We start from the raw sequence: 27,117 nt of genomic DNA, 5'->3' as shown, positions 1-27,117 counted from the left end.
ACAAACACTGCAGCCTCATGTCCACACAGATATAAGTTAGGCAGTGCTGTGTGTACAGCTGATTTAATGAGACACAAACAAAACAGAAGTGCTAAACAATATTACTACGATTACTACTACTGTTGTTGCGCGGTGCAGCCATCTTGGATTTTTGAGGTCGGGGCTGCTGAGGCTCCTACGAGTTTGGAATGGGAAATACCAGCTCTGATGACGTCACCGCCCAGCTCATGACCTTTGAAGTCGTAAGATTACCAGTCCCCAGTTATAAAGGAATGCACGATGAGCTACCAAACTCCATTCCACCTGCAGATTCCCTCTCAATCTGTAAAACAGGGCTAAAGACGGCTGTTTAGTCAACATGTTCTCACCTGATGGACTGTGGAATAAACAAAAACAAAAACTGTATCACTTTATCTGCCTCTACGCACTTTAAGCATCTATGCACGGCCTTGTAGCACCTTTGTAATGTTGGACCAGAACTATTAGCTTTGTGGCACTTCCTCCTCTCATTCTCTCCAGACGAGATCCTTGCTCGTGTTGTATTAAAATATCATGTTTAAATGTTGAGTAAATGCCAGGGAAAGCTGAGATGTACTGTTCATCCTGCCTGCAATATGTCATCTCTGTCACAGACAGAGAGGGGGTACGGTGGCGCAGTCGGTAGCGCTGTCGCCTCACAGTCAGCAGGTCCTGAGTTCGATTCTCGCCTGGGACACTGTGGGCGCTGTGGTTGTGTTCCCCCCCATATCTTCAGTGCCTACTGCCCAGGTGGGGTATCTCGTCGTAAGGGCCTTTCTCTCTGTGTGGAGTTTGCATGTTCTCCCCGTGCTCCCCCCAGGGGGTTCCTCCGTATATAACCCCCCCACTAAAAACATGCAGAAGATCAGATCGTCATCGTCATCCGACCAGTGACGACAACATCCGAAGTTGGTCCCCGGGCGCTGTACGAGAAAGCGACCACTGCTCCTGGCCTGCCCCCCGGAGGAAAGGACATGCCTGGATGGGTTAAATGCAGAGGACACTTTTCACCGGCCACCGTCAGCATGAGTGTGTTGTGGCCGCATGCATGTGTTGTGGTGTTCGTGTGACAATAAAAGACGGGCTTGTCCATTACGAGAGTTACGGGCTTGTCCGTTACGAGAGACCTTAACAAGAGTTTAGACGGTTTTCATGGAATTGTCAGCCCTGTCTTATTGTACTAGCAAACACCGCAACAGGAAGTGAGCGGGGGTTCAATTTAGAATGTTTTTGTTGTCAAGTTAAAACCGTCTATAACTAGGCTCTATAGCACTACTGAAGGGAACAAATAATCCGTCAAATGAAGCAGTAGCCTACGGTTGGATAATGAATGTCATGACTCACATCAATATCAATACACTCCATATTTGGTGAAGTTAGGGCGCAGACAACAATACAGCATGATTACACATGTTTCTATTATGGTGTGCTTCCACACAACACAGGTTAGAGCCATAACGAGAGGCTCCGCCCCTCCACACAAACATAACGAGAGGCTCCGCCCCTCCACACAAACAAACTGATTGTGCTCTTTTGAATAAAGGAAATAAACATGTCAGTGATCACGGTCGTTTCCCAACAGCCTCAATGACTGTCTGCAGCAGTGCCGGCCCGTTCTCACGACTGTCCTGGGTGATACCATCGGCGAGACACGCACGCAGGCACACACGCACACACACACACACGCACACACACATGCGCACACACACGCACACACACACACACACACACACAAGGGGGGAATAGCGCCGCCAACGCGTCGCACTGAAAGAGCTTGAATAGGTAGAGGGTTCAGACCGTACTGCAGGTTCAGACGCAGTTTGAAACCGCTCCCTCCTCACAATGGACCCACAGCGCTGCAGGCTACTGGGTCAGCAGCGCTGTTGACTTTAAATACTTTATCCATATCCACACATCTGCAAACAAACCGCCGTTGACTGACATGTTTAAAAATGCGATCCTCTGACAATCCACTAAGGATCAGGGTCAGGATTAGATACAGGTTTTGAAGGCTGATACCGATAGATATTTGAATTATATTGTTATACATATATATGTTATATATATGTTATATATATATATATATATATGATAGATATTTGAATTCAATCTGCCGATAGATATTTTGTGCCAATATTTAAAAAAAAAAATCTTTGTTCAACTTCTTACGCTTCTGACCTCCACTGCCCTCAGGCCAGATCAGAGGTTTTCAAAGTGGGAGGCGGGCCTCCCCAGGGGGGCTCCAAACAGTTTCAGGGGAGGCTCAGTTATTACAGTAGCTATCAAAAGTGATCAAATCACATAGAATACCGGTAGTGTAAATGTGAGTCATTTGGTTAAAGAGATGGTTCAGAGATACAGGAGTTTTGGAGATGTTTTGTAGACATCCAAGAATTGTCTAGCGGGGAAATAGCACGCACAACTCCTGGTCTTAAACAGCTTAATTGGTGCAGGTAGGCAGATCACAGCAACAGAGAAGGAGGCAACAGCACTCACATTACAAATAGTTCTTGAAGTTTTAATAGGGGCAGAAACAGACGCGTTTCAGCCTTAAGCCATCATCAGTGTAACCAGAACAAATGACAATGGGTTACATTATATACATAGGTGTGATCAGGAGTTCATCTGTGGAAGCTGCAATGCAGCCAATCACAGAGAAGGAGGTGTGGCCACAGCACAAACAGGCAATCAGCATCAATTACAGAGACAGGGAAGTAGGCTATCAAAAATAGATAAATATATCGGGGGGGGGGGGGGATGAAGAATTTAGTGAAACTATAAAGCAAGTAAACTAAGGGGAGGCACCTTTTTCTAAGTTTTGTTTGAGGGGAGGCCCATATTCTCAGACTTTGAAAACCCCTGGACTAGATGACAGCGCATAAGCTGACAAGTATTAGGACCGGAAGTTGACCAACTGAGGAGGAAGACTAATAATACTGCTTCTGCCACAACTGAAAAAGCTGCTTGTTGTTGTAGCTTCAAACTTGACATCATGCTTGTCTTCATGCACAAAATGACACCATGGATTTTCCATCTTGTCAGGGTGGAAAAGCCTCTGAAATCAATCAATTCAGGTTCAGGGCTTCCCCATAGACAACCAGTGTATTATTGATCACTTCTACAAATATGTAATCAATCAAACGGCATCATATCGCATCCTATCAGAGCTGGCTGAAACTGACACAGGTCCTCACTGACACAGGTCCTCAAAGACCAATATCGTGCTGCATATCGCAGTCTAACAACTGCAATCTTCACACACACACACACACACACACTATGAATATCCTGTCTGTCAGCGAGGCAGGAAACAGGCGGCCAGCGGGTTGTCTGGCTGGCTGTGCCAGGCCGGCGGGGGTCAGGCCTGTCAGGTGGGGGGGGGGGTCACGCAGGTGAGGCAGACAGGGGAACAAAAGAACCAACCAGCCACCCACACACCCCCCTGTTCCCCTCCCCTCCCCATCCCGTCTGCCTTCCCTTCCCCTCAGAACAATCGCCACCAACAGGAACAGGAAGTGATGTATAGAGGAGGTTGATTTAACCGGGGCAATTCCTTTGGCTGGGTGGAGGCTGTGTGTGTGTGTGTGTGTGTGTGTGTGTGTGTGCTTCCCATTTTCATAGAAGCTGTCACAGCATCTCAATAGTGCGAGTGCACAAATCATAATTCAGAAAAAGATATCCTACGTGTATTTAAATACCACTGTACAAATGATCCCAATATACGTGAATATGTGAATTTAGAATATGTACAACATTTGATTGTGGGAACTGAACTGACACAACGCCCCGGAAAGCCAACAATCCCGTAGGTTACAATAGAGGAAGGTGTTGAAATGATCCCAGCGATCACTCAAGTCTCCAAATAAACTGCATTGATAAAGCTCATCCTGGTTTTTGTAAACAGGATGTGGCTTTTCCAGGCACCGGCTCTTCACGGGAAAAAATTAGTTTGTGGAATATCAGAATCACATTAATGTGATGTTGACCATGAGCACTCACACCTGACCATTCCTATAAGGGTCTTAAAGTGTGTCTGTGGTGTTCCATATGAGTACAGTAGTCACATTGTACTTTACGGGATTTTTCTTTTATGCCTCAGCTGGAGCATTATGTTTTCGGGTTGTCCATCCGTCCGTCCGTCCGTCCGTATGTCCATCTCATGCTCGTTAACGCGGTATCTCAGGAACGCTTTCTCAGGAACATCCACTTGGACTAGAGGATGATCTTATTAGATTTTGGTGGTGAAAGGTCAAAGTTCAAGGTGACACTGTGACCCAGGGGGGGCACGGAGCACGGGGAGAACATGCAAACTCCACACAGAAAGGCCCTTTCAATGAGATAACCCAGCTGGGCACCATAGGCACGTGAGGACATGGGGTGACCACAACCCACAGCACCACAGTGTCCCAGGGGGGAATCAAACCCAGGACCCTGAGGCGACAGCGCTACCACTACGCTAGGTCATAGAGCAGTGGTCAAACTTGGGGTTTGCGACCCAATCAAATGGGGTCACCTGAAATTAAAATAAATAAATAAATAAATAAATAAATAAATAAATAAATAAATAAATAAATAAATAAATAAATAAATAAATAAATAAATGTTTTTTTAGTTTATTATTTATTTTATTTTTATTTTACACCGCACACAATTTAAAACTACCGAAGAGGATTAGGGCCACGTGTGACACATTTATTTAAATTCTGAGTTTAAGTCAGAATTCTGAAAATAAAGTTAGAATTCTGAGAAAAAAGTCAGAAGATTTCTGAGATTAAAGTAAGAATTCTGAGCTTAATGTTAGAATTTTGAGAGAAAAAAGTCTGACATTAAAGTCAGAATTCTCAGATTAAAGTCAGAATTCTCAGATTAAAATCAGAATTATAAGGAAAAAATGCCAGCATTCCGATTTTAATGTCAGAATTCTGAGGGAACAAAATCTGAATTCTGAGATGAAGGTTGGGAACCCCTGTCGTAGAGAGTCGGGATTTGAGGGGGTGGGTTGGGGGAGTGGCTCGGAGGTTGTGGGTGGTGGGAGGGGGGCGTGGTCGGTAACGGGGTGGGGTTAGGGAAAATGGGCCATAGCTACGCATAGGACAGTCCTAGAGAGTCAGGGTTTGAGGAGTGGGTAGGGGGATCATGTGAGTGGTGGGAGGGGGCGTGGTGAGTGAAGGGGTGGGGATAGGGGAAAGGGGCTGTAGGTAGGGATAGGAAGGTCATAGAGAGTCAGGTTTCGAGGGGTGGGTAGAGGAGTGGCCGGGGGTATGTAGGTGGATGGAGGGATTAGGGGTAAGACCATGTTTCCATGTTTAAAACAATTAGCTGTGTTGTTGAGGTACCCCCAAACATTGCGCCTTAAGTGCCATAAGGCTGAATGGCCATCCCACTGTACCATGGGCTTCAAGGTATTTGTGCTTGTATAAGTCTGGACAGACATGGATGTAGACTGCAACACTTGACTTGTTGGCGGAGACATACAACCGTGAGGTGGTTATTTCTCGTTTTTTTTTGTCTCCCATCATATCTCCATAATTTTCCTCATGGGAACTTTGTTTTTCTGTGATCTTCTGTATGGTATCCTTTTAAAATATATTATAGGTTAAGGGGTGTTCCAGGGGAAATTGATGAATTGTTCAACTTCGCCATAATTTCATGTACAAGAAGTTAACGGCAATTAGAAATGTAGAAGAATGACAGTGTTGATCATAGTTATCTCTCTACAATACAGATAGTCATGGGAATTCTGGACAAAATCATATAATCTGACATTAAAAACATTCTCAGATTTGGGTCTGAGGGATCTCATCAAATGGGGGTCTGCGGCTCTAAAGTGGATTAAATCAGGGGTTGGTGATCATATGAAAAACGGTTGAGAATCACCGTGACAGGATCACCACCATAGTTGTTTTTCCTGTGAGACATCAGAAGATGCACATCAACATGACCTTGCCTGGGAACATTATTATGTGACCATGCAGCAGCAGGGGGGGGGGACGTATGAGCTAACATAGGACCTCCTGGTTGTTATTTAGACTCCGGGGGCCGGGCCTGCATAGCGGTCGGCCCAAGTGCCGGTGTCTGCGGTGTCTCCCGCCCCCCCGGGCAGCTCCAAGACTTCCTTGAGAATGCGAGCAGGCGTGCGGCACCGCGCATCAGCGGGTCATTCCACAAAGACAAGCATGTGGCACTTGACAGCGATGCTCGATGAGCGATGCACCCCCCCCCCCCCCGCCACAAGCTAGTGCAGCAGCAGCCCCGGGCCTTTTAAGATGCTGGCGGGCCAAGGGGGCTCCGGACCCTGAAAGGCGACACCTCGGGGGGCCCACGCCGCCACGCAGGATCCCTCGCTTCTTCTCTTTCCCCTCCACATGCGGACTCCTGTCTGTCCTCGGCTGCTAATTCCCATCACACTTCCTCTGCAGAGTGGAGGAGGAGTGGAGGGGGGCAGTGCCCTGTGTGTTCTATGTTATTAATACTATTGTTAACTGCACACTCAAGGCTGGCCTCCCTGACTCACCTCATCATGTTACAGGTATATTGTACACAACGGAGAAATTGCCAATCCCACTTTATATAATAGCGTCTATAAATATCAGAGGGAATACCGTGGCCAATTATGGTGAGATAGATGCAAGCCGATTGTCGCGATGATGCCAGCATCTAGCAATAGTAGAGATGCACCGATGTGAAAATTTTGGCCGACGCCGATAACCGATATTTACCGATGTCGATGTGATCTGCATAAAACCACATTTTTATGATCGTCACATTTTGTACATACTGAAAAACACATGTGAACACTGAATTTGAAAAAGTTATGCATTTCTTTATTTGCAAAGCCTTTGGAAAAGCCCATAAATCATAGATTTACTGCATTATTTCATATCAATGTGAAGAATTTGGCTGATAATGATAACCGATATTAACATTGCAACATCTGACCGATACCGATATGACCGATATGTTAAAAAATGACTAACATCGGCCGATACCGATATGATTGCCGATATATCGTGCATCCCTAAGCAATAGTTTTTTTTTTGTCAGTTTAAAAGGACTAGTGCAGTGCCCGTTCACCACGCTGCCACGCAGAGCGCTGTTTGCTTGTTTTATTCAAAGCGCTACCGCACTGTGCACGGTCGCGATGTTGCCTCACAGCTGGGTTTCGATTCCTCCTGGGTCGTTGACTCGTTGGTCGCACCGTGGTATACCGTATGTTCCCCCCCATGGCCTTTTGTGCCTTGTGCTCAGATGGGTTATCTGGTGAAGGGGGTCTTTCTGTGTGGAGTTTTGCATGTTCTCCCCGTGTTTCCCTGAGGTTTCCTCCATATAACATCGATACGAACGCCGACTAAAAACATGCAGAAGCTCGTCGCCTCACCAGCGACGGTTGAAGGTAAGTTGGTCCCCGCCGGGCGCTGCGATGAAAAGCTGCCCAGTGCTTCTGGCCTGCCCCAAGGAGGTGGACCAGCCAAGGAGGACCAGTGCTTCTGGCCTGCCCCAAGGAGGTGGACGAGCCAGGAGGACCAAAATGCGGAGAGCGCATTGCACGGCGTCACTGTACTTGCATGTGTGTGTGTGTGTGTGTGTGTGTGTGTGTGTGTGTCCGCGTGTCCAAAGGGGTCTTTGGTGGTCGTTGTGACAAATAAAAATGTACTTGTTGAATAAAAACGGGCTTGTCCGTCCTGTGTTTTTTAAAGTGTTGCGTGGCCTGGCCTGGCCTGACCATGGAGGAGGGCCAGGCTGGGTCAAACGCAAAGGACAAATTTCACAGCACATCCAATTGCATGTGTGTGTGTGTGTGTGTGTGTGTGTGTGTGTGTGTGTGTGTGTGTGTACTGGCTGTCGTTAACGTGTGTGCAAGATGATTTTTTTTCCTTTTTTTTCTTGATTATTGCAAAAAATAGGTGCAACATGTGGACAGAGTATAGCTTAAAGCCAGGGAGTGTTGGCAGAAATGTTGGCAAAAATGAAAACTTCCCCAGGTTTCGGCCGTATGGATGATGATGGATAAATCATGACTACTTTTACTTTCCAAAACATGTTAGAATTTCTGTTGAACTTGGATTCCAGCACTGGTTGTTGTACAGGTGGTTGTAAAGTTTGATAGGGCTACAGCACCCTCTAGAGAACAATACTATGCAATTGGTAAAGGCAGTTGCCGATGATAATGATAACATCATCATTATCATCAGGATTTTAAACATAATAATAATAATGATAATAATAATAATATACCTGCTTATGGCTTGTTGTAATAAAAGTGAAATTTTCTAGGATTATGGATGGGTTTTATGGATTAGAAGAACTCAACAACCAAGTTATATTTTTAAATCTTTCTCAATCACTGAGTAGAACAAATAGTTTACATTCAAGATTAAAGAGATGTATTCCCATTTACATAGGTACAGAAGAGTACAGTACAGGTACATTGGAATTATTAACTTTTTTGTTAGCTTTACAAACTGGCAAAGAACGGCAATTAAAAGAGCTGTACAAAAAATTATATATACACCCTATAGACATAATCAGTATGAATTATTGCACAATAAATGACTGCACTATGAATTGAATTATTGCGCAAAACAAAAGAACCAATGGATCAATGTACTGGGTAACCCTGGGTAACGTAACATAACATCGACCCGGAGAGTGAGAGGGAGTGAGTTGAATACAAATCCCAGTCCAAAAGGTGTGAGGGTGTTAAGTGTCCATGGTGTGAACTAGAAGGGCACAGACCTCTGCCAATATTCATGCTATTATTGCTTGTTCGTGAGTCGGATCCACTCCAGAATGTAATGGGTTCTTCCTTGGCCCATGCTACACTGTCTCAGCAATAAACACTCTGTAATTCACGCCCACAGAACATGGACAAAGGAAGTTGAGGTGGGGGACGCTTCAGACCGGAGGAAGTTCGGACCGATGCAGGTGATTGGAGAAATACAAGCGGATGTCAGGTGGGATTAGGCGGGACCTGGAACCTGGTAGTGAGGCTACAGGAAGGCCTTTGACTGTAATGTTTCCTTCGTGTTCAACTAGGTCTATCATCATCACGTATTTGTTATTGAAATGCATGAACATAGTGTTGCCGTCAACATATTTCAGTTTCTGTTGTCAGACAACTGTCTGAGCATCAAAAGCGACTTGTTTCATGGTCACATCATAGCAGGCCAGGAAATATAGGCCGCTGCTCCATCATTGTAACAAAACACTGACAGTAGCTAACAAGCTAAACGTTAGTGCCCGGGAAAACCTCAAAGTCACTCTGTCCAACGATAGCCTATTGAAAACCTCTAGTCTATATTGACCCCAACAGATTTTGTATCATTGACAAAGTAAAGTAAATTCCTATCAAAATATTGCGGAATTATTCACTTTGTAACACTTTCCATGTTTCATTATAGGCTAATCGATGAATTAACTTAAAGGCTCGTGCATTACCATGGATAACATGGTCTTGTTTCTGTTCAGCAATACTGGCTCTGCTCATTTACACATAATTGAGCAAACCTACTGTTTCATTTTCCTCGGACACCGTCAGCCTGACAGCATTCATATGGTACTGGCAGCGGTCCCGGCTCAAGCAGAAGGTGACAGGAGCAGATGTTTGAATTAGGTCATTGGGGCTGACTAAATGAGCAAAGGGGTGTGTGGGGCTATAGCAACCCCACCCCTTCAAAACCCACTTGCTACAGAAACCACAATCACAGTCTTCCTCTGTCTGAGGAAGACTGCCCGGAGCCCGTTGGCGCAGTCTGGCTGTAGCCCTATAGAGGGTATGCATGTGATGTCACAGAGGCAGAAGTCACCGTGGGGTCACGCCCACTGAGTCACAGCAAGACTGAGCTTTGAATGCAGTAATCAGCCTAGATAACGGACACCTGCTGCTCAGGGAGGAACTTGACACTCATTTTGACACTCATTCCCGATTGAGGGGGCGTGTTCCAGTGGGTGTGCATACCCTCTATACTCCATTTAAGAGCCTACAGGGAATAAGAAGTGAAGAGAAGTGGGGGGAAATGGCTAATTAGTGGCCAAAACCATACAGTTGATGGCCAAAATGTGTGAACACTGGTTCAGCACCATGGAGAGCTCCATTCGTTAGGTACTGATGGAGTAGTCTGGGGCCAAAAGCGTAGCGGCACGTCACCCGGCGCAAACACACTTGGTGTTCCAGCGGAAATGCCGGGAACCCCCCATAGTCATAGTCATGTAAATAAATGTGATCTGCGTTATCTAGCTGTAGGCCTATAGCTACAAAAATAAAATGAACCAACACCATATAAAACCATCCTTCTATGGGGGACAAAGCGGAAAGACCACCGGAGCTTCCGGGTCTTAGGGTGGATGATCATTATTTTGATCCTGTGGTAATGGGTACCAGGCTCTCTCTCCTTTGAGAGAGTCTGGTGACGCGAGGTTACTGATGGAGCACACCATCCTGAGCAGAAGTGAAGTGGGCAGGGAAGTGGTAGCCTGGGTAAACCCAGCCCCCACGTGACCTGCTCTCAGAGTTCCTGACTGAGAACCAGAGGTCTGAGAGCAGGTCACGTGGAGGCTGGGTTTACCCAGGCTAGGGAAGTGGACTATGAAAGCCCTCTGGAGAGAGAGGAGAGGCTGCATCCCAACTCTGTGAGCTAGGTCTGACTAAATTGCCTGTGCTCCAACAGGTCTCAGAACGAGTTTAGAATACAATCAAGCCTTGTGCTGCCTTGATGGCAAGGGTCTTGTGTCTTTGGGGCTCCCTGCTTAAATGATCAAATCAGAAAAAGCAACTGGGTGCAGTAATGACCTCCTACCTGCATGTGCGCTGTTCCCAACCATGAAAGTTATTCTTCCTACACGCGGAAAGGAAATAGGAAACCCGCCATTGCAGCAAAGCTTCCAACGTGAGGATTTCGTTGAAGTGCACACGCACAGACAGCCTAAAATACGTGGGATTTTTGTCTATCGTTCTTATTCTGTTGGAGTCATGGCGTACCGAGGACAAGGACAGAAGATCCAGAAGGTCATGGTGCAGCCCATTGTATCCTTTTATGATATAAAGTTGATACACGACGACGTGCGCGGTTGATTGCTAGCTACAATAGCGGCTAGGCTAGGCTAGTCATTCATCATCCAGCGTCTAAAAACAGCGGGGTTAGCTACTAAGCTAGTTAGTCAATGTGTCATATCGAGCTGGAAGTCGTTTATGTGTTGACTATTTTTGCATGCTTTTACAGACATGTTCTTGATCCTATGCGCGCTTTGAGCTGCTGGATCCCAATGTGGACCTAGCCGCACTATCTGTTGATGAAAAAGATTGGTGATTAACTTACCTTGCTTACGGTCAAAGGAACATCGAACGGCCTGCTAAGCAGCAACACTTGATTGCGGTTGTATTTCAGCGTACACTGTTAGCTTAGCTATAGCGCCCACAACGGTGCAGTTTGTTGAAGCGCTGCGCCTGCTTGCATGCCGAATTGAAGACAGATCCTGGCAATGTCCTGAGTAAAGTTCTACCGAGTCTCTAACGCTACATGCATTGCAAGGTGTACGTGTAACGTTACAGAATTGAGCATGGCTCTATACTGAAATGCAAGGACATTGCATACAGTGCAAAGCATACAACAGATGTCACGATACTAGCATTTCTCCTTCGATACCGATACCCAGGAAAATGTCGATACTCAATACCATTTTCGATACCACGCGGCGGGATGACAACAACACATCAAGAGGCTTACAAAATAAACAAAGACAGATGGACGCTTCTCCATAATCTAGGCCTGATAAAACTCGTTAAAAACTTTGACCTTACACAGCAGATTACACCTGCTCTAGTCATCAGCCTATCATAACACAGCAGATTACACCTGCTCTAGTCATCAGCCTATCAGAACACTTTGAGCTTGTTGAAGCAAAAGATACCAACCAATGACAGGGAGGGAGAAATCAGTAGTATGTTTGATTTTTCATTAAGAGAAAGCACTGCTGATATTGATACAGTTGCAAATGAGTATTGTATCCGTTTAAAATGTTTAGTATTGAGACCTATCGATACCTGTTGCAAATGAGTATTGTATCCGTTTAACATTTTTAGTATTGACTTTTATCGATACTATCGATACTTTTGACAACCCTACAACAGACAGTATGTGCTTTCACTCAGGCAACCTGACATAGGGCCTACATCAATAGTGTACACGTTTTCATTTCATGACCCTACATAAACAACACAAGTGTAGAGTTAGAAAATAGTTTGTGTTTGGACAGCTCTCATGAGTGTTTTTTTTTCCTTGTTTTAATATGGCTGTTGAATTTCCTTGACTCCTTGTATCAGAACCTCATTTTCAGATATCTACAAAATGTAAGTAGTTTGATCTGCCTCCGTAATTTATGTTTTTCTTCAAACTGTGTATGTGTCTGAACACCGATTTCACTTAATTATTGAATGGATATTATTCTAATCTCCCTTCCCTCTCTTCAATTAGCGCTCACGGATCCAAGTGTGGTTGTACGAACAGGTGAACATGCGGATAGAAGGATGCATTATTGTAAGTTTCCTTCGACGCCTTTTCTTTTGTTGAGCTTGTATGGAGTGAACGTTTTCTGTTTAGTCTCTGTCGGTTGATGGTCATATGACTGCTGGTCAGATTGTGGAATACACTGACTAGACTATAGGCTCACTACTATTTTTGTTCTACGTGAGGACCACAACAGGAACAATTCTCAGTTTAACAGCAAAAGTGATGAGACATACTGATACTGATATCCAGGAAAAGGTTATTTTCCGCACTGCAATTCTAACCAAAGAAGGAAATGACTCTTCCCACACGTTAATACATTTTGTTGTGTCAAACACAACCAAACTAGGCCTGAACGATATGAGGAATATCTGCAATGTGTAATAACATTATTCAATATTGCGATTAGGGCTGGGTTCAAAAAATCGATTCTCCGATTTTTAATCGATTTTCATTTTAATCCTCGATTATCGATTCATATGTCCAGAGATCGATTTTTTTTTTACTAAACAGGCTAAAATATTGTGCTGTGTGTGGTAGTTGAAACATAGTTTCAAGTTGACGTTTAATTATGTTTGTAGTTGAAACAAAAACATAAATACTGTAGGCTACATGAATGGAAATGTTTGATCATTATTAATATCTACTTTTAGAAATTATATAGGCTGAAATCAAATCACTGTGCATAATTGTGAAAGTGTCTTTATTGACAGATGAAAAGGCTGTTCTTTACCCTTTGTCACCACGTGGTGAGTAAATATATGTGTAACTAAAACCATTAAAATTGACAACAGGTCTGCAACTTTTTTTCCCCATGTATCTACTTGGCTGGTTGGAAACCCCTGTGTTACATAACTGGACAGTCATGTAATTCAGGGTACAGCTCAAAAACCACGTTTTGGTATCACTAACCAAATCCAATATTGAAAATTGATCGAATCGGAATCGAATCGAATCGAATCGAATCGAATCGAATCGAAATTAATCGATTCGCAACCTTGTGAATCGGAATCGAATCGATTCTTGAAATTTGAACCAATACCCAGCTCTAATTGCGATGATTATATTACCTGCGATAAATAAGTTATGGATGGGCATTTTAAGTAATTTATTATTAATTTAATCGCATCCTGAGTGTGAATGCCTGGTGTGTCCATATACAATTATTTTTGTTATTCATTGCATTTCATGCAGTCTTTGCAATCTGTTTATTGTGCATGTTCATATCGCGATAACTAGGGCTGGGACGGATCACGGATAATCCGTGACCCGTACGGATCAGCCCCCACGGTTCGGAACGTCTTGGTCCGTGGACCCCCCCCCCCCCCCCTTTCGTTTCATTTAACGTTTAACGTTAGTGTATGAGAACGCCTGCAGCGCAGCCAGACACAGACAGGCATCATCATGGCAAGCACAAGTGAGCTTCCTCATCCCTTCGCTGTAAAGTCTCTCTGAAGGCTGTGGCTAGTGGCTACTAAAGACAGCAAACTTATTTCAACACCTCTGAAAAAGCACAGGAATGCGAGCAGCATGTTGCGCGCTGCACAAGATAGCACAAGCCACAACACGCGCACACACACACACGCGCACACGTTTCACGAACACATTATCACCGGACGGTGAAATGTTGCCTTGGACACAACAACAAAACAACACGTGGGGCCACCGAGTAGCATAACGTAGCATCAACGTTATGTTTCCAGACTCACCCGGTCTGGTCTGTACCCGTGTCATGTGACTACGTTAGCAAGCAACAGGCAGGAAGTTAGGCGCAGTGCCACCTAAAACAGGAAGTTGGGTTGTTTTGCCTTCAGAGTAAAAGCATAAATTGTGTCATGAGAAAAAAATGTTTTTTGAGCTGTGCAGGGCAACAAATGGTTAGAGAAGTATAATAGTATTAAAAATTCAAATCGAAAATCTAATTTTGAGAGAAAAAATCTGATATAGCCTTTTTTTTTTTTTTTTGCTGATCCGAAAAATCCGTGATCCGTGGCTCAAAATCCGTCACGCGATCCGATCCGTGGGTTTTCTGATCCGTCCCAGCCCTAGCGATAACGATGAAAATACGATTTATCGTGCAGCCCTAAACCAAACTAATGCTTTCATCCAAGAAAGTAACATCTCCTGATTTGGACCAAAGCAAACAGACTCAAGGTTTGAAAACATACATACATAACATAACGCAAAGCTGGCTGATATCTTCCCCTAAACATACACAGACAGTGGGTTCAATTATTGGCACAAACTGTAAGGAAGGAATCAACTACTGCCAACACACAGTTGAAACTGTTAATTTACATGTACTGTAAGTTGCTGTCTTAATCTATCCATATATTTCTTAAATGGTGAATGAGTGCATACATCTCCCTCGTTTCGAAAGCTCACTGGGACTTTGACTCACGTTTCCTTCCCTTTCTTAGGGTTTTGATGAGTACATGAACCTGGTTCTGGACGATGCCGAGGAAGTCCACATGAAGACTAAGAACAGAAAGCCCCTGGGTAAGAGTCCAGTGTATTTACCACTGATGTTCTTCATCAGATGACTGCTGAAGATCATTGATTTCCCCCCCTGCACCTTAATAAAAGGCATTTAATAGTCCGAGCTGCTCCAGTGACTCCTTCCTAACTTTGTATTGATGACATTGGTCAACACGTGGGTTTCGGAAAGAAATGGGTTCTTCTCTCGAGAACAAACTCTTATAATGAATACGGTAAATAAATAAATGTCAGCATTAAAACATAACCCTGAAAAGTAACATTGTTTCTGCTACCAAGGCTAGGAGGAACTTCCCTGTTGTTAGGACACAGTGGGCATATTTTCCATTCAGGCTGTAAAAAGATTTTCTATTCATTCATATGGCCTCGTGATCTTCGGGCTGCGCTGATGGAATATGAATGCAAACCAAACACTGTCTGGAAAAAAATGGGGGGGGGGGGCACTGCGCAATTAATATACAACAGTAACTTTCATTCATTAATAATACCCGTTTGTCCCCCACAGTATAGTGTGGGTGCATCAGAATTATTGTCTGAAAAAGATGGACGAATTAAGACGCTGGGGTATTTGGAAAAATCATTTTAAGGTATGAATGATGAAGTTGAATGAAGCTAAGACGTAATGCCAATAAAAGGTATTTATTGGGGTCGCCGAGAACGGTGCCGGGCAACGTGTCCGGCATGATTTCAGTTTGCTGCATAATTGGAATAAATACCGGACACATATTAGATCTGTGTTTATTGATCTTAAAAAACAACTGATAGCAGGTTATAGCCTCTAATCTCGATGTTGCCGTAAATTCCCTGCACTAACCATGTTTCTATGAGCAGTCAATCAAATGGAACGACCCGAAATGCAAGCTTCGGGGTTAATTAATTTCTTTTTGGTGATTTTGGTACACGCTGCCTTGCATGTGACGTAGCCTATTAAAAGAGCACTGACAAGGGCTTTTCAGTTCTCAGATCAAGGCTACAGGTAACTAGCGTTAGCAATAATGTATTCTTACCTTTTCTTCCAGTTTAAAATTAAGCAAATATTCCCAGCTGCACTTGTGAAGTTTATAGCATATTGTCCATTCGCAGAAAACACAGCGTGTAAATCAACTTTCAATTAACGATATGGCGTCGTCATTGTCAGTTGTAACGTTAGATCCGCTTGGTTTTAGGTTGATTCACGTCTCATATCTCTTTCTTTCCCTGCATGCTCTCCCTGCATGTAACGTTAGATATGCAGGCGCAGTATAGCCACTGTCTTTACCTGTTGAGACAGACGGAGCATGCTGCTGATTGCTGCTGCCTGCAGGCACATGTATTGAGCGCGTGCGTTTGTAAATTAGGCATTTCGTTCATCGCATAACATACAGCCTACACTATAACCTACACATAAAAATATTAATTTAGACTATTTAATAGGAGGAGGCTGTGTGGAAATGCAACTTGAGCCTATTTTAATACAACTCAAATTGTGCTGAGAGGGGATTATTTACCGGACCTGGTGTCCGGCAGATTTTAATTTGTCGGACTTTGACCAGATTGGGGTTTTATTTATTTAGTAACAACAGTTGATGCTGTGCACCTAGCTACTGTAGATACCATGGGACAAATGGAGCAACACAGAATTAACCTATTTGCACATTGATCGATCGTCTAATTTTTCTACAACCATTATAACTACCGGTAGATTATCAAAATGAATTTGAGAGTGATATATTGGGGTAGTTATTTTTTTGTAGGGGCTTTCAATTGGCTCATGAAGCTCTGAAAATAACAAAATGACAAAAGACATTTTCACTGTTGTAATGCGCCCAGAGCAGATCTGATGGATTGATGGCATGATCTTGGGACTCAGTGGGTGTTGTTGAGTGTTTTGTCCATAAGTTAACAAATTCTTTGTATCTCTCTCTCTCCCTCTCTCTATCCATCATCTCACTCTCCTGATCCACCTCAACTTGGGTTTCTCTGCCTTTCCTCCACCATCCATGTCTCCCAGGGAGGGTCATGTTGAAAGGAGACAACATCACCTTGCTGCAGAGTGTGTCGTCCCCCACCTAACGGAACTGAGATGCCCACACTGCTCACCTTTTTCTACTTTAGAAAGGTTTTCCAACCAGTTTTGTTTTTATTTTTTTTGCAAATGGTGTCGAGTGTACTGTTGTCTATATAACATGAATAATGTAATTTTCTTTTCATCCAATGGTCCCCTTTCCAAAATAAAGGTTTCGTTTTGTTTCCTAGAGCTGTTCTCAATATTATTTCACTGAACATGTTTTACTTTCAGCCATTTTTGGGGGAGGGATATTAACCTCTACTGGACAAGAGAAAAGCCAGCACTCCAAATGTCTTTTTTGTTGATTTATTTCCTCCTCAATACACCTGGGCAGCAGCAACGAACGTTTCAGTCAGAGACCTTCCTCAGCGTTGTGCTGTGTCAGGCAAAAAAAGACAGCTATATACAGTCATGCCGGAAGTACAATCAATTAGGAAAATAAAATAAAACATTTTGTAATGTGCCTTGTCCCGAGTAGAGGCAAGGAACTATTTAGTAATACATTGAAAATAATACATTTAGAATAATACATAGAAAAGTTAAAAGTATTGTAAAAAGACCTCCAAACGGAAGTGCTTCACAATAAGGCTCTGTATATAATGAGCATGATTATACCAGAACTTACAACGGGGGCTCTAGTGACAAGCTACTGTAAGAGGTTGGCTAGCCACACATGGAGCAAACAGGCACAGGGGTCCCAATGTTCTCAGCACAATCGCAACCACATACTTAAGAATACACCAATAGAGAACAAGAAAAAATATTAAAGAAAACAGCTAAGAAGTAGCTCCTCGTTTAGGCCTTTAGGGTGTTCTGTGTGTAGGGCATGAATCCAAAATGCCTCCCTTTGTAGTAAGGCCCTGTCTCTGTCACCGCCCCTCTTTAAGGGACCAACAGACTCAATCCCCTGGAACCTAAGAGAACACACATCGTGTCCAAATGAATTAAAATGTCTGGCTACAGACGACTTTTCCTCTTTATTTCTAATATTGCTTTTATGTTCAGAAATGCGAACTTTAAGTTCTCTCGTGGTTTTCCCCACATAACAAAGGCCACAGGGACATTTCAAAAGATACACCACAAATTTAGTTTTACAGGAAATCCTACTTTTGATCAATAATTTCTTCCCTGAGTGTGGGTGTAAAAAGGTAGCACCCTTAATCATAGCGTTACAGTGAATACAATTGGAACAAGGAAAATTACCATTAGGCAAATTAGATAAAAAATGGAGGGGGGGTGTGTAGCAGTCCGCTTTAACTAGTACATCTCTCAGATTTTTAGCTCGTTTATGAGCAAACAGAGGAGGTTTAACAAAGGCGTGGCCCACCTGGGGGTCACTACGTAATATGTGCCAGTGTTTTAACACACAGGATTTGATGTCATGGGACACCGGAGAGAAGGTTGTGGCGCAAACCATATTAAAGCTCTGGGCAGAGGGGGTTTTGGGCACCAATAAGTCCTCTCTATTCAAGTTTTTAACCCGCTGGAGGCTGTTATCCAGAACACTGTTACTATAACCTTTCGCTCTAAAGCGAGCACACAGTTCAGCAGCTTGTTCATCGAAATCAATATCTCGATTACAAATTCTTCTGACCCTTAAAAGCTGACTATAAGGTAAACCTCTTTTAAGACTGGGAGGATGATAACTAGTAAAGTCTAAAAAACTATTTCTGTCTGTCTTTTTCCTGTAGACCTTGGTCAAGAGGAGATCAGATTTTTTCACACAAACATCCAGAAAGGACACTGAATCAAGGCTATATTCAAGCGAAAATTTTATAGAAGGTAATCTGGAATCAATATATAACTTGAACTCTTCTAATTGGATGAGAGACCCAGTGAAAATAAAGAATACATCATCAATAAAACGGAACCAACACTCAAAAAAGGCACCAAAGGGGTTATTCTGATGAACAAAGTTATCTTCAAATTTGCCCATAAAAAGGTTTGCATAGTTTGGTGAGCACGGGCTCCCCATACTAACCCCCTGGCATTGTAAGTAGTACGCTTTTTCAAACTTAAAGTAGTTTCTGTTCAGAATCAATTTGCACAGGTCCACTAGAAAACCAGTAGGGGGTGTAGGGTTCTGTCTTGTGTCCAAATAGTGTGTAAGAGCTTCCAAACCCTCCGTATGGGGTACATTAGTATACAGACTGTTCACATCCATGGTGCACAAAAAACTGCCTTCAGTGATGTTTTGTATAGAATTCAATTTGTTAAGAAAATCTGTAGTGTCTTTCAGATAAGACGGAAGTAGGTATACCAGTGATTTAATATGTTTATCTAGGTATTGTGAAATCGGTTCTGTAAGAGACTGAGTGCCCGCTACAATGGGCCTGCCAGGTACTGGTTCCACACAACTCTTATGTATTTTAGGAAGAGTGTAAAAAACTGGACGTATAGGATGTTTCTGAAGCATAAATTTATGTTCATCCTGATTAATGAAAGAATTAGTTAATGCAGTGCTCAAAAAAGCCTCTACTTCCTGAAGGAATTTCACAGTAGGGTCCCCCATTAAAGGAGTGTAAAATTCAGATGCCCCAAGTTGTCTCAGAATCTCAGTTCTGTAAGACACAATGTTTTGAATAACTACAGCACCACCTTTGTCCGCATTTCTGATCACAATGGTAGAATCTTTTGACAGTGTGACTAACGAATTACTTTCTTCAAGTTCAATGTTCGAAAAATGTCTCTTTTTATTGTTTGACAGTACCGTTTCCATCGCGTCCTGCTCAACCAACCTACAGAAGGTAGCGACAGAATGGTTCAACACAGGTGGGACAAAAGTACTTTTAGCCCTCAATCCAAACGAGGGTATGGAGGGTGGTGCAGGTACACTGCTGACAGTCTGTGAAGGAGGAGAAAGTGAGTGGGGAGCGCCCTTGTCAAAAAAAGCACGAAGCTTGACATTTCTTAAGAATTTAAACAGTTCTATTCTAGTTTTAAATGGGTCCGCTCTAGTAAAGGGAACAAAAGATAAACCTTTTGAGAGGATGGAGACTTCTTTTGGAGACAGGGGTCTGTTAGACAGGTTGATCACGTTAATCCCTTCTGGTTCCCTCTCCCTCTCCCTCTGTTGGCGCGCGCGGTGGCGCCTGCCGCCCCTCCGGGTGGGACGTCGTCTGTTGCCACTCTCGTTGGATTCCTTCGCTGCATGGGATGTCCTAAAAAAGGCTGTTGTCTACGGCGGGTCGCTCGCTCCTCGTTGCCAGATTCGTCTGTCGACCAGCCGCTGGACGCTGTGTGTTCCCCCCGTCTGCGTTGATGTCTGAAGTGGGAATTAGAACCATCATGGCTCAACCATGGGTAGACACGGTCATTCTTGTAATCCAGCGTGTCTCTCCGGTACTTGTTCAGCTTCATGTCTGAAACCTGCTTTTCATAAGTCTCTTTCACAGCTCTCAAAAGGTTTATCTTTTGTTCCCTTTACTAGAGCGGACCCATTTAAAACTAGAATAGAACTGTTTAAATTCTTAAGAAATGTCAAGCTTCGTGCTTTTTTTGACAAGGGCGCTCCCCACTCACTTTCTCCTCCTTCACAGACTGTCAGCAGTGTACCTGCACCACCCTCCATACCCTCGTTTGGATTGAGGGCTAAAAGTACTTTTGTCCCACCTGTGTTGAACCATTCTGTCGCTACCTTCTGTAGGTTGGTTGAGCAGGACGCGATGGAAACGGTACTGTCAAACAATAAAAAGAGACATTTTTCGAACATTGAACTTGAAGAAAGTAATTCGTTAGTCACACTGTCAAAAGATTCTACCATTGTGATCAGAAATGCGGACAAAGGTGGTGCTGTAGTTATTCAAAACATTGTGTCTTACAGAACTGAGATTCTGAGACAACTTGGGGCATCTGAATTTTACACTCCTTTAATGGGGGACCCTACTGTGAAATTCCTTCAGGAAGTAGAGGCTTTTTTGAGCACTGCATTAACTAATTCTTTCATTAATCAGGATGAACATAAATTTATGCTTCAGAAACATCCTATACGTCCAGTTTTTTACACTCTTCCTAAAATACATAAGAGTTGTGTGGAACCAGTACCTGGCAGGCCCATTGTAGCGGGCACTCAGTCTCTTACAGAACCGATTTCACAATACCTAGATAAACATATTAAATCACTGGTATACCTACTTCCGTCTTATCTGAAAGACACTACAGATTTTCTTAACAAATTGAATTCTATACAAAACATCACTGAAGGCAGTTTTTTGTGCACCATGGATGTGAACAGTCTGTATACTAATGTACCCCATACGGAGGGTTTGGAAGCTCTTACACACTATTTGGACACAAGACAGAACCCTACACCCCCTACTGGTTTTCTAGTGGACCTGTGCAAATTGATTCTGAACAGAAACTACTTTAAGTTTGAAAAAGCGTACTACTTACAATGCCAGGGGGTTAGTATGGGGAGCCCGTGCTCACCAAACTATGCAAACCTTTTTATGGGCAAATTTGAAGATAACTTTGTTCATCAGAATAACCCCTTTGGTGCCTTTTTTGAGTGTTGGTTCCGTTTTATTGATGATGTATTCTTTATTTTCACTGGGTCTCTCATCCAATTAGAAGAGTTCAAGTTATATATTGATTCCAGATTACCTTCTATAAAATTTTCGCTTGAATATAGCCTTGATTCAGTGTCCTTTCTGGATGTTTGTGTGAAAAAATCTGATCTCCTCTTGACCAAGGTCTACAGGAAAAAGACAGACAGAAATAGTTTTTTAGACTTTACTAGTTATCATCCTCCCAGTCTTAAAAGAGGTTTACCTTATAGTCAGCTTTTAAGGGTCAGAAGAATTTGTAATCGAGATATTGATTTCGATGAACAAGCTGCTGAACTGTGTGCTCGCTTTAGAGCGAAAGGTTATAGTAACAGTGTTCTGGATAACAGCCTCCAGCGGGTTAAAAACTTGAATAGAGAGGACTTATTGGTGCCCAAAACCCCCTCTGCCCAGAGCTTTAATATGGTTTGCGCCACAACCTTCTCTCCGGTGTCCCATGACATCAAATCCTGTGTGTTAAAACACTGGCACATATTACGTAGTGACCCCCAGGTGGGCCACGCCTTTGTTAAACCTCCTCTGTTTGCTCATAAACGAGCTAAAAATCTGAGAGATGTACTAGTTAAAGCGGACTGCTACACACCCCCCCTCCATTTTTTATCTAATTTGCCTAATGGTAATTTTCCTTGTTCCAATTGTATTCACTGTAACGCTATGATTAAGGGTGCTACCTTTTTACACCCACACTCAGGGAAGAAATTATTGATCAAAAGTAGGATTTCCTGTAAAACTAAATTTGTGGTGTATCTTTTGAAATGTCCCTGTGGCCTTTGTTATGTGGGGAAAACCACGAGAGAACTTAAAGTTCGCATTTCTGAACATAAAAGCAATATTAGAAATAAAGAGGAAAAGTCGTCTGTAGCCAGACATTTTAATTCATTTGGACACGATGTGTGTTCTCTTAGGTTCCAGGGGATTGAGTCTGTTGGTCCCTTAAAGAGGGGCGGTGACAGAGACAGGGCCTTACTACAAAGGGAGGCATTTTGGATTCATGCCCTACACACAGAACACCCTAAAGGCCTAAACGAGGAGCTACTTCCCAGCTAGCAGATCATGGGCGGGCCGCCGGCGGCAAGCCGGAGACCAATTCGGCGGGCCACCGTCGGCAGCCGCAGCGGCTCCGCTGCGGTCGTGCTAGTCGGTGAAACAGCGGTCCGCCGGGGTGGCTCGCTGGCGGTCCGCTGGCGGCACCAGCGTACACAGCCAGCGGCCCTTGCACGGCACGCTGATGGCATGCCGCTGGTATTGCACCTCCCAGCCCCCATATACATTGTTATGCTAATGCATGCATGCAGTGCTTCTCCACTGGCAGGGCTCCCTTCCTCTCATACTTAAATATGGTGGTAATTTCTGAGGTAGCCTATTTGGTTAAAAAAGGTTGAGAACCACTTCAATAATGCACATAATTACAATGATTTAAATGATAACATGTGAGTATTCATACAACAATAATAATTTAAAGGAGAACAGATCCGTGAACTTTTTGTTATTTTATTTATGGACATAAGAAATCAATCAAAGGATGATGATTTGACAACTGTGCATTGCAAATAGCAAAAAACTTGACAACTCTGTAGCTATATGTTGCATATTATGTAGGCTATATATTAAAAAAAACACATCAAGCCAAAAATAATGTATAAAAAAAAACAAAGCAAAGCAAAATCTGCCTTAAATAGTGCAATAGTCAAATAAAACAGTCATAAAGATACAAATAGAAAACAGGCATAAAGTCACGCACAGCAGCACATCATAGATATTCCTTTTCCACCGTGTTCCAAAAAGTAAATTTTATATAAAATTGTGTGTTATTATAGGTGGGTAATTATCAAGGACTGTAATGATTGTAAGTCAATACTAGCAGGGGGAGTCTAGTATATAAATAAACAATAGTCTCAAGATTCAAGCTTACTTAATAGCCATAATGAACATGTTACAAATGAGGAATTTGTCTTTGTGCAGTATGCAGCGCAGCAATACAAATCAGGCAGACAGAAAGGCAATTTTCAAATTAATTTGCATTAAAGTGCAAAGTAACAGACCTTGAAAGTGACATAGTGGAGTCCATGTAAATGTCCGTGGCGTGTAATAAGTCCATAAAATGCCCAGTAAGTCCTTAAGTGATGTGTAATGGTTGTGTCCATGGCCGTGGGATAATAATGTCCATATGAAAGATGTCAAGTGTCTTCAAGTGTCTGTGGGATAAGTCCATGGGGGGCATGGGCTTGTGGAGGCTTTCGGGTCTCATTGAAGAGGCGGATAGCCAAGTCCGAGTCACGAGTGCCTCGAGTCGAGTCACGAGTCCTGGACTTGGACTCCTGGACTCGAGAACACTTGCAGGCAGAGGGAGTCACAGGTCTTTTTCTCTTTGACGGCGTTGCACGTGGTGGACAAGGCCGGCTCCTCCGAAACCCAGCTATGCAGCGGAGAGAGATGGACGAGAGGTGAACAAGAAAGATTGAGGACATGAAGACTAGTCATTACAGTTTGTTGAAGTACAATTTTATATGTATTAAAACAAAAAGGGGGGCGGGGGGCACACACACACCTACACATGGAGGCATTGTGACATCACTGATGCAATAATATTTAGTGAGAGCAACACACACACACACGGGCGTGCCAATAGGGCAGGCGAGGCCAAGCTACGGCTAAAGAAATAATAATTTTCCATAAGAATATTTATAAAAAATAAAATAGAAACCTTACCTTTAAAACTATCTACGAGGTCTTGAAGTTGCCACTCCGCCAATGTGTCTCTGACAAAGCTGTCCATTGGCCCAACCTGAAACAAACAAAGGGAGCTACATTAGAAAAATAAAATAGCTATTTGAATGCCTTTTATGATGCTGCTAGGAGGGATTTTTGAGCTGATACCTATAACAGACAAATATCTGCTTCTCTTGTCCGATAAGCGATAATAATTTCACATTTTTGTATTTATGCAGCTGCTGGACTCTAGCAGCTTCATATGGCTCATCTCAAGCCTGTTTGGTCCAAAATAGAGCTTGCATCAGTGTGGGGGTAAAAGGAAATAAATAATACAAACGATTTACAGACTAACAGTCACAGACTGTAACGGTCTGTAACGTTAGTTTTGATCTCATCTTACATGGCCGTGCACGCAAACAGAAGAATATGCACGCAGTAAATTAACGTGAGCAGCAACACACTAACAATGGGCTGTACTCTGTAACGTTAGTTTAATCAATTGTCTGTTTATAGCCGCGAAAGCAAACGGAATTATGTACGTTAACGTTAAACGGCCGAATAACACCGTTAATGGTGTATTGATATATCCAGAATGAGCACAAAATAGATGTTTGCAACCGATGCCTTTTTACGTTTTACTCCAAGAAACGTGGAAGGTTTTTAACAAGATGTAGATGGCCCATGCATTTCTTCACTGGGTAGAGTGGCTAACGCTAGCCTCTGCTACTTGTAGGCCTATGTGTAACACAAAAAGCTGACTACACAACGACATTTAACTATTAGCCATCTAACTTGTTGTTATCTGCCTAACCAGCGAAATGGCTAATGGTAAGATCGCAGCAGAGCACAATAGGATTTACAAATATAGCGTTAAATATTCTTACCGATCTGCTTTTCAAAGAGCCCCGAAGTTTTCAGTGTTCTTTGTTGTCGTGCACGTCTTGTTTTTCTTGTGATGAAGTTGCAAGAAGGCAGCGGATGATCGCCACCAACCGGTCTGTTATTGTCCGTATATCGCTTTTATAATCAGTCCTGTGTTTTGTAGATAGGTGAAGACAAGTCATGGTTTAAAACGACTTTTTCAAAGATTGTTGCTATCAGTACTCGGCGCATGTTTGCTTCCTGAAATCCCATTCATAAAATGGCGCCAGGACACACGTAGCCTCAATGGCCTGGACGCAGACACAACGTCACACTACGGCAACGCAAAAGTGCCAAAATTCTTCACTTCCCATCGTCACTCTCAACCCCCCCCCCCCCCCTCCCTCCCAATAATCTTTATTTCAAACTGTTAACATTACACACACAAAAACAACATCAGACAAATGGATACAGATGAGACATGGGGGGGGGGGATATATAGACTGCAGTGCAGACCTGACCAGTGTAATAAAGTAGAGAGAGAGAGAGAGAGAGAGAGAGAGAGAGAGAGAGAGAGAGAGAGAGAGAGAGAGAGAGAGAGAGAGAGAGAGAGAGAGAGAGAGAGAGAGAGAGAGAGCCATCATCCTGCATCTGGCTGAAAAATATAACACTGCATACCCAGTGAATAAATGACCCACGTTTATTCTTCTTGGACATCTACCTATTATTATTTGCACTTTATTTATTTATTTATTTATTTATTTATTTATTTATTTATTTATTTATTTATTTATTTATATTCCAGGGACAAAACAATTGTTCCAGAGGTTAAATTAGGCTACAACTGGGTAGACACAGCCCTGTTGTGCCTTAAATTTTGTGTAGGCCTATACAATATTTTGCCAAAAATATGTTGCTATCTTCTATAAACATTCCAAATTTGACATGTTCAAGTAGAAATGCATCAATGCTAGATTATCCATAAATTAAAATTAGGCCAATTATAAGTAATTTTGCAGGGGAAAAAAGTGATCTTTTGTCTCCACATCTGTATTGCAAAATTCATACAGATTCACATTCTACTCCTAAAATGATTTTTTCCCCTTTGTGTACACACACACACACACACACACACACACACACACACACACACACACACACACACACACACACACACACACACATACAGATCCTTTAAAAAAAATTGAATATCATGGAAATAACATGGATAACCGTGGACTTCAGCGGATTGTCAAGCAAAGACGATTCAAAAAATTTGGCAGAGATTCAGAGGGAGTGGACTGAGGCTGGAGTCAGTCATAACTGAGAAGTAACTGCTGATTTTCTTCACACTATAATACTTTCTTGAAATACTGTATTGGGGGTCTTCTGGAGCTGTAGGCCAAAATTATGAAAAATGAAACAAATAAAGGCTAGAAATATTTCACTTTGTGTGTAATGAATCTATAATCTATGAAAGTTTCACTTTTTGAAAGGAATTATGGAAGAAAACTTTCCATGATATTCAAATTTTTGGGAAAGGATCTGTGTGTGTATATATATATATATACATACTTATAGTGATCAACTGCTTATATTGATCAAAAACCTTGGTCCTGAATTATTCCATGCTGTTATGAATAATTTGCTTATAGTGATCAATACTCTGCTTACAGTGATCATTTTGGGCCTTGTCCCACCTGAGAACAATGGATTTTTTTTTTTAATTACAGTAATTTTATTTATTTATTTATTTACTTACAAACTGCCAGAAATGAGCTTTTTGATTAAAAAAAATCTACAGAGGTTCTCAAAGTGGGGTCCAGGTACCCCCAGGGGTCCTTGAGGGGCTTCCAGGGGTATACCCAGCAAAAAAAGTAATTCATTTTCAGAAGAATTCCAAAGATAAGTAACA

At 42.8% G+C, this 27,117-nt stretch overlaps 1 protein-coding gene and 1 long non-coding RNA gene across 2 annotated transcripts; one reads left to right on the top strand and one right to left on the bottom strand.

The window, feature by feature from the left end:
* The first annotated feature begins 10,890 nt into the window (after positions 1–10,890).
* On the top strand, positions 10,891–17,253 carry snrpe (small nuclear ribonucleoprotein polypeptide E). The gene is made up of 5 exons (XM_083660726.1): positions 10,891–11,041; positions 12,338–12,364; positions 12,489–12,551; positions 14,942–15,020; positions 17,008–17,253. The coding sequence occupies exons 1-5, from the start codon at positions 10,988–10,990 to the stop codon at positions 17,067–17,069; spliced, it is 285 nt and encodes a 94-aa protein (XP_083516852.1). The 5' UTR covers positions 10,891–10,987; the 3' UTR covers positions 17,070–17,253.
* A 5,881-nt stretch (positions 17,254–23,134) lies between these two features.
* Positions 23,135–25,461, bottom strand: LOC310798386. The gene is made up of 3 exons (XR_014553769.1): positions 25,226–25,461; positions 24,339–24,414; positions 23,135–24,045 (listed from the first exon to the last, which is right to left on the bottom strand). It is a non-coding gene; the product is annotated as an uncharacterized lncRNA (long non-coding RNA).
* Positions 25,462–27,117: the final 1,656 nt, after the last annotated feature.

This window comes from Poromitra crassiceps (assembly GCF_964638095.1).
Source record: "Poromitra crassiceps genome assembly, chromosome: 25".
Classification (NCBI taxonomy): Eukaryota; Metazoa; Chordata; class Actinopteri; order Beryciformes; family Melamphaidae; genus Poromitra; species Poromitra crassiceps.
Note: the sequence above shows the minus strand (reverse complement) of the source record. Positions and strands in the feature narration are given on the sequence as shown.

Coding starts and splice junctions, on each gene's coding strand:
- snrpe (XM_083660726.1), top strand. CDS start 10,988: ATGGCGTACCGAGGACAAGGACAGAAGATCCAGAAGGTCATGGTGCAG. Junction 12,365..12,488: donor TTTTCAGATATCTACAAAAT/GTAAGTAGTTTG, acceptor CTCTTCAATTAG/CGCTCACGGATCCAAGTGTG. Junction 15,021..17,007: donor TAAGAACAGAAAGCCCCTGG/GTAAGAGTCCAG, acceptor CATGTCTCCCAG/GGAGGGTCATGTTGAAAGGA.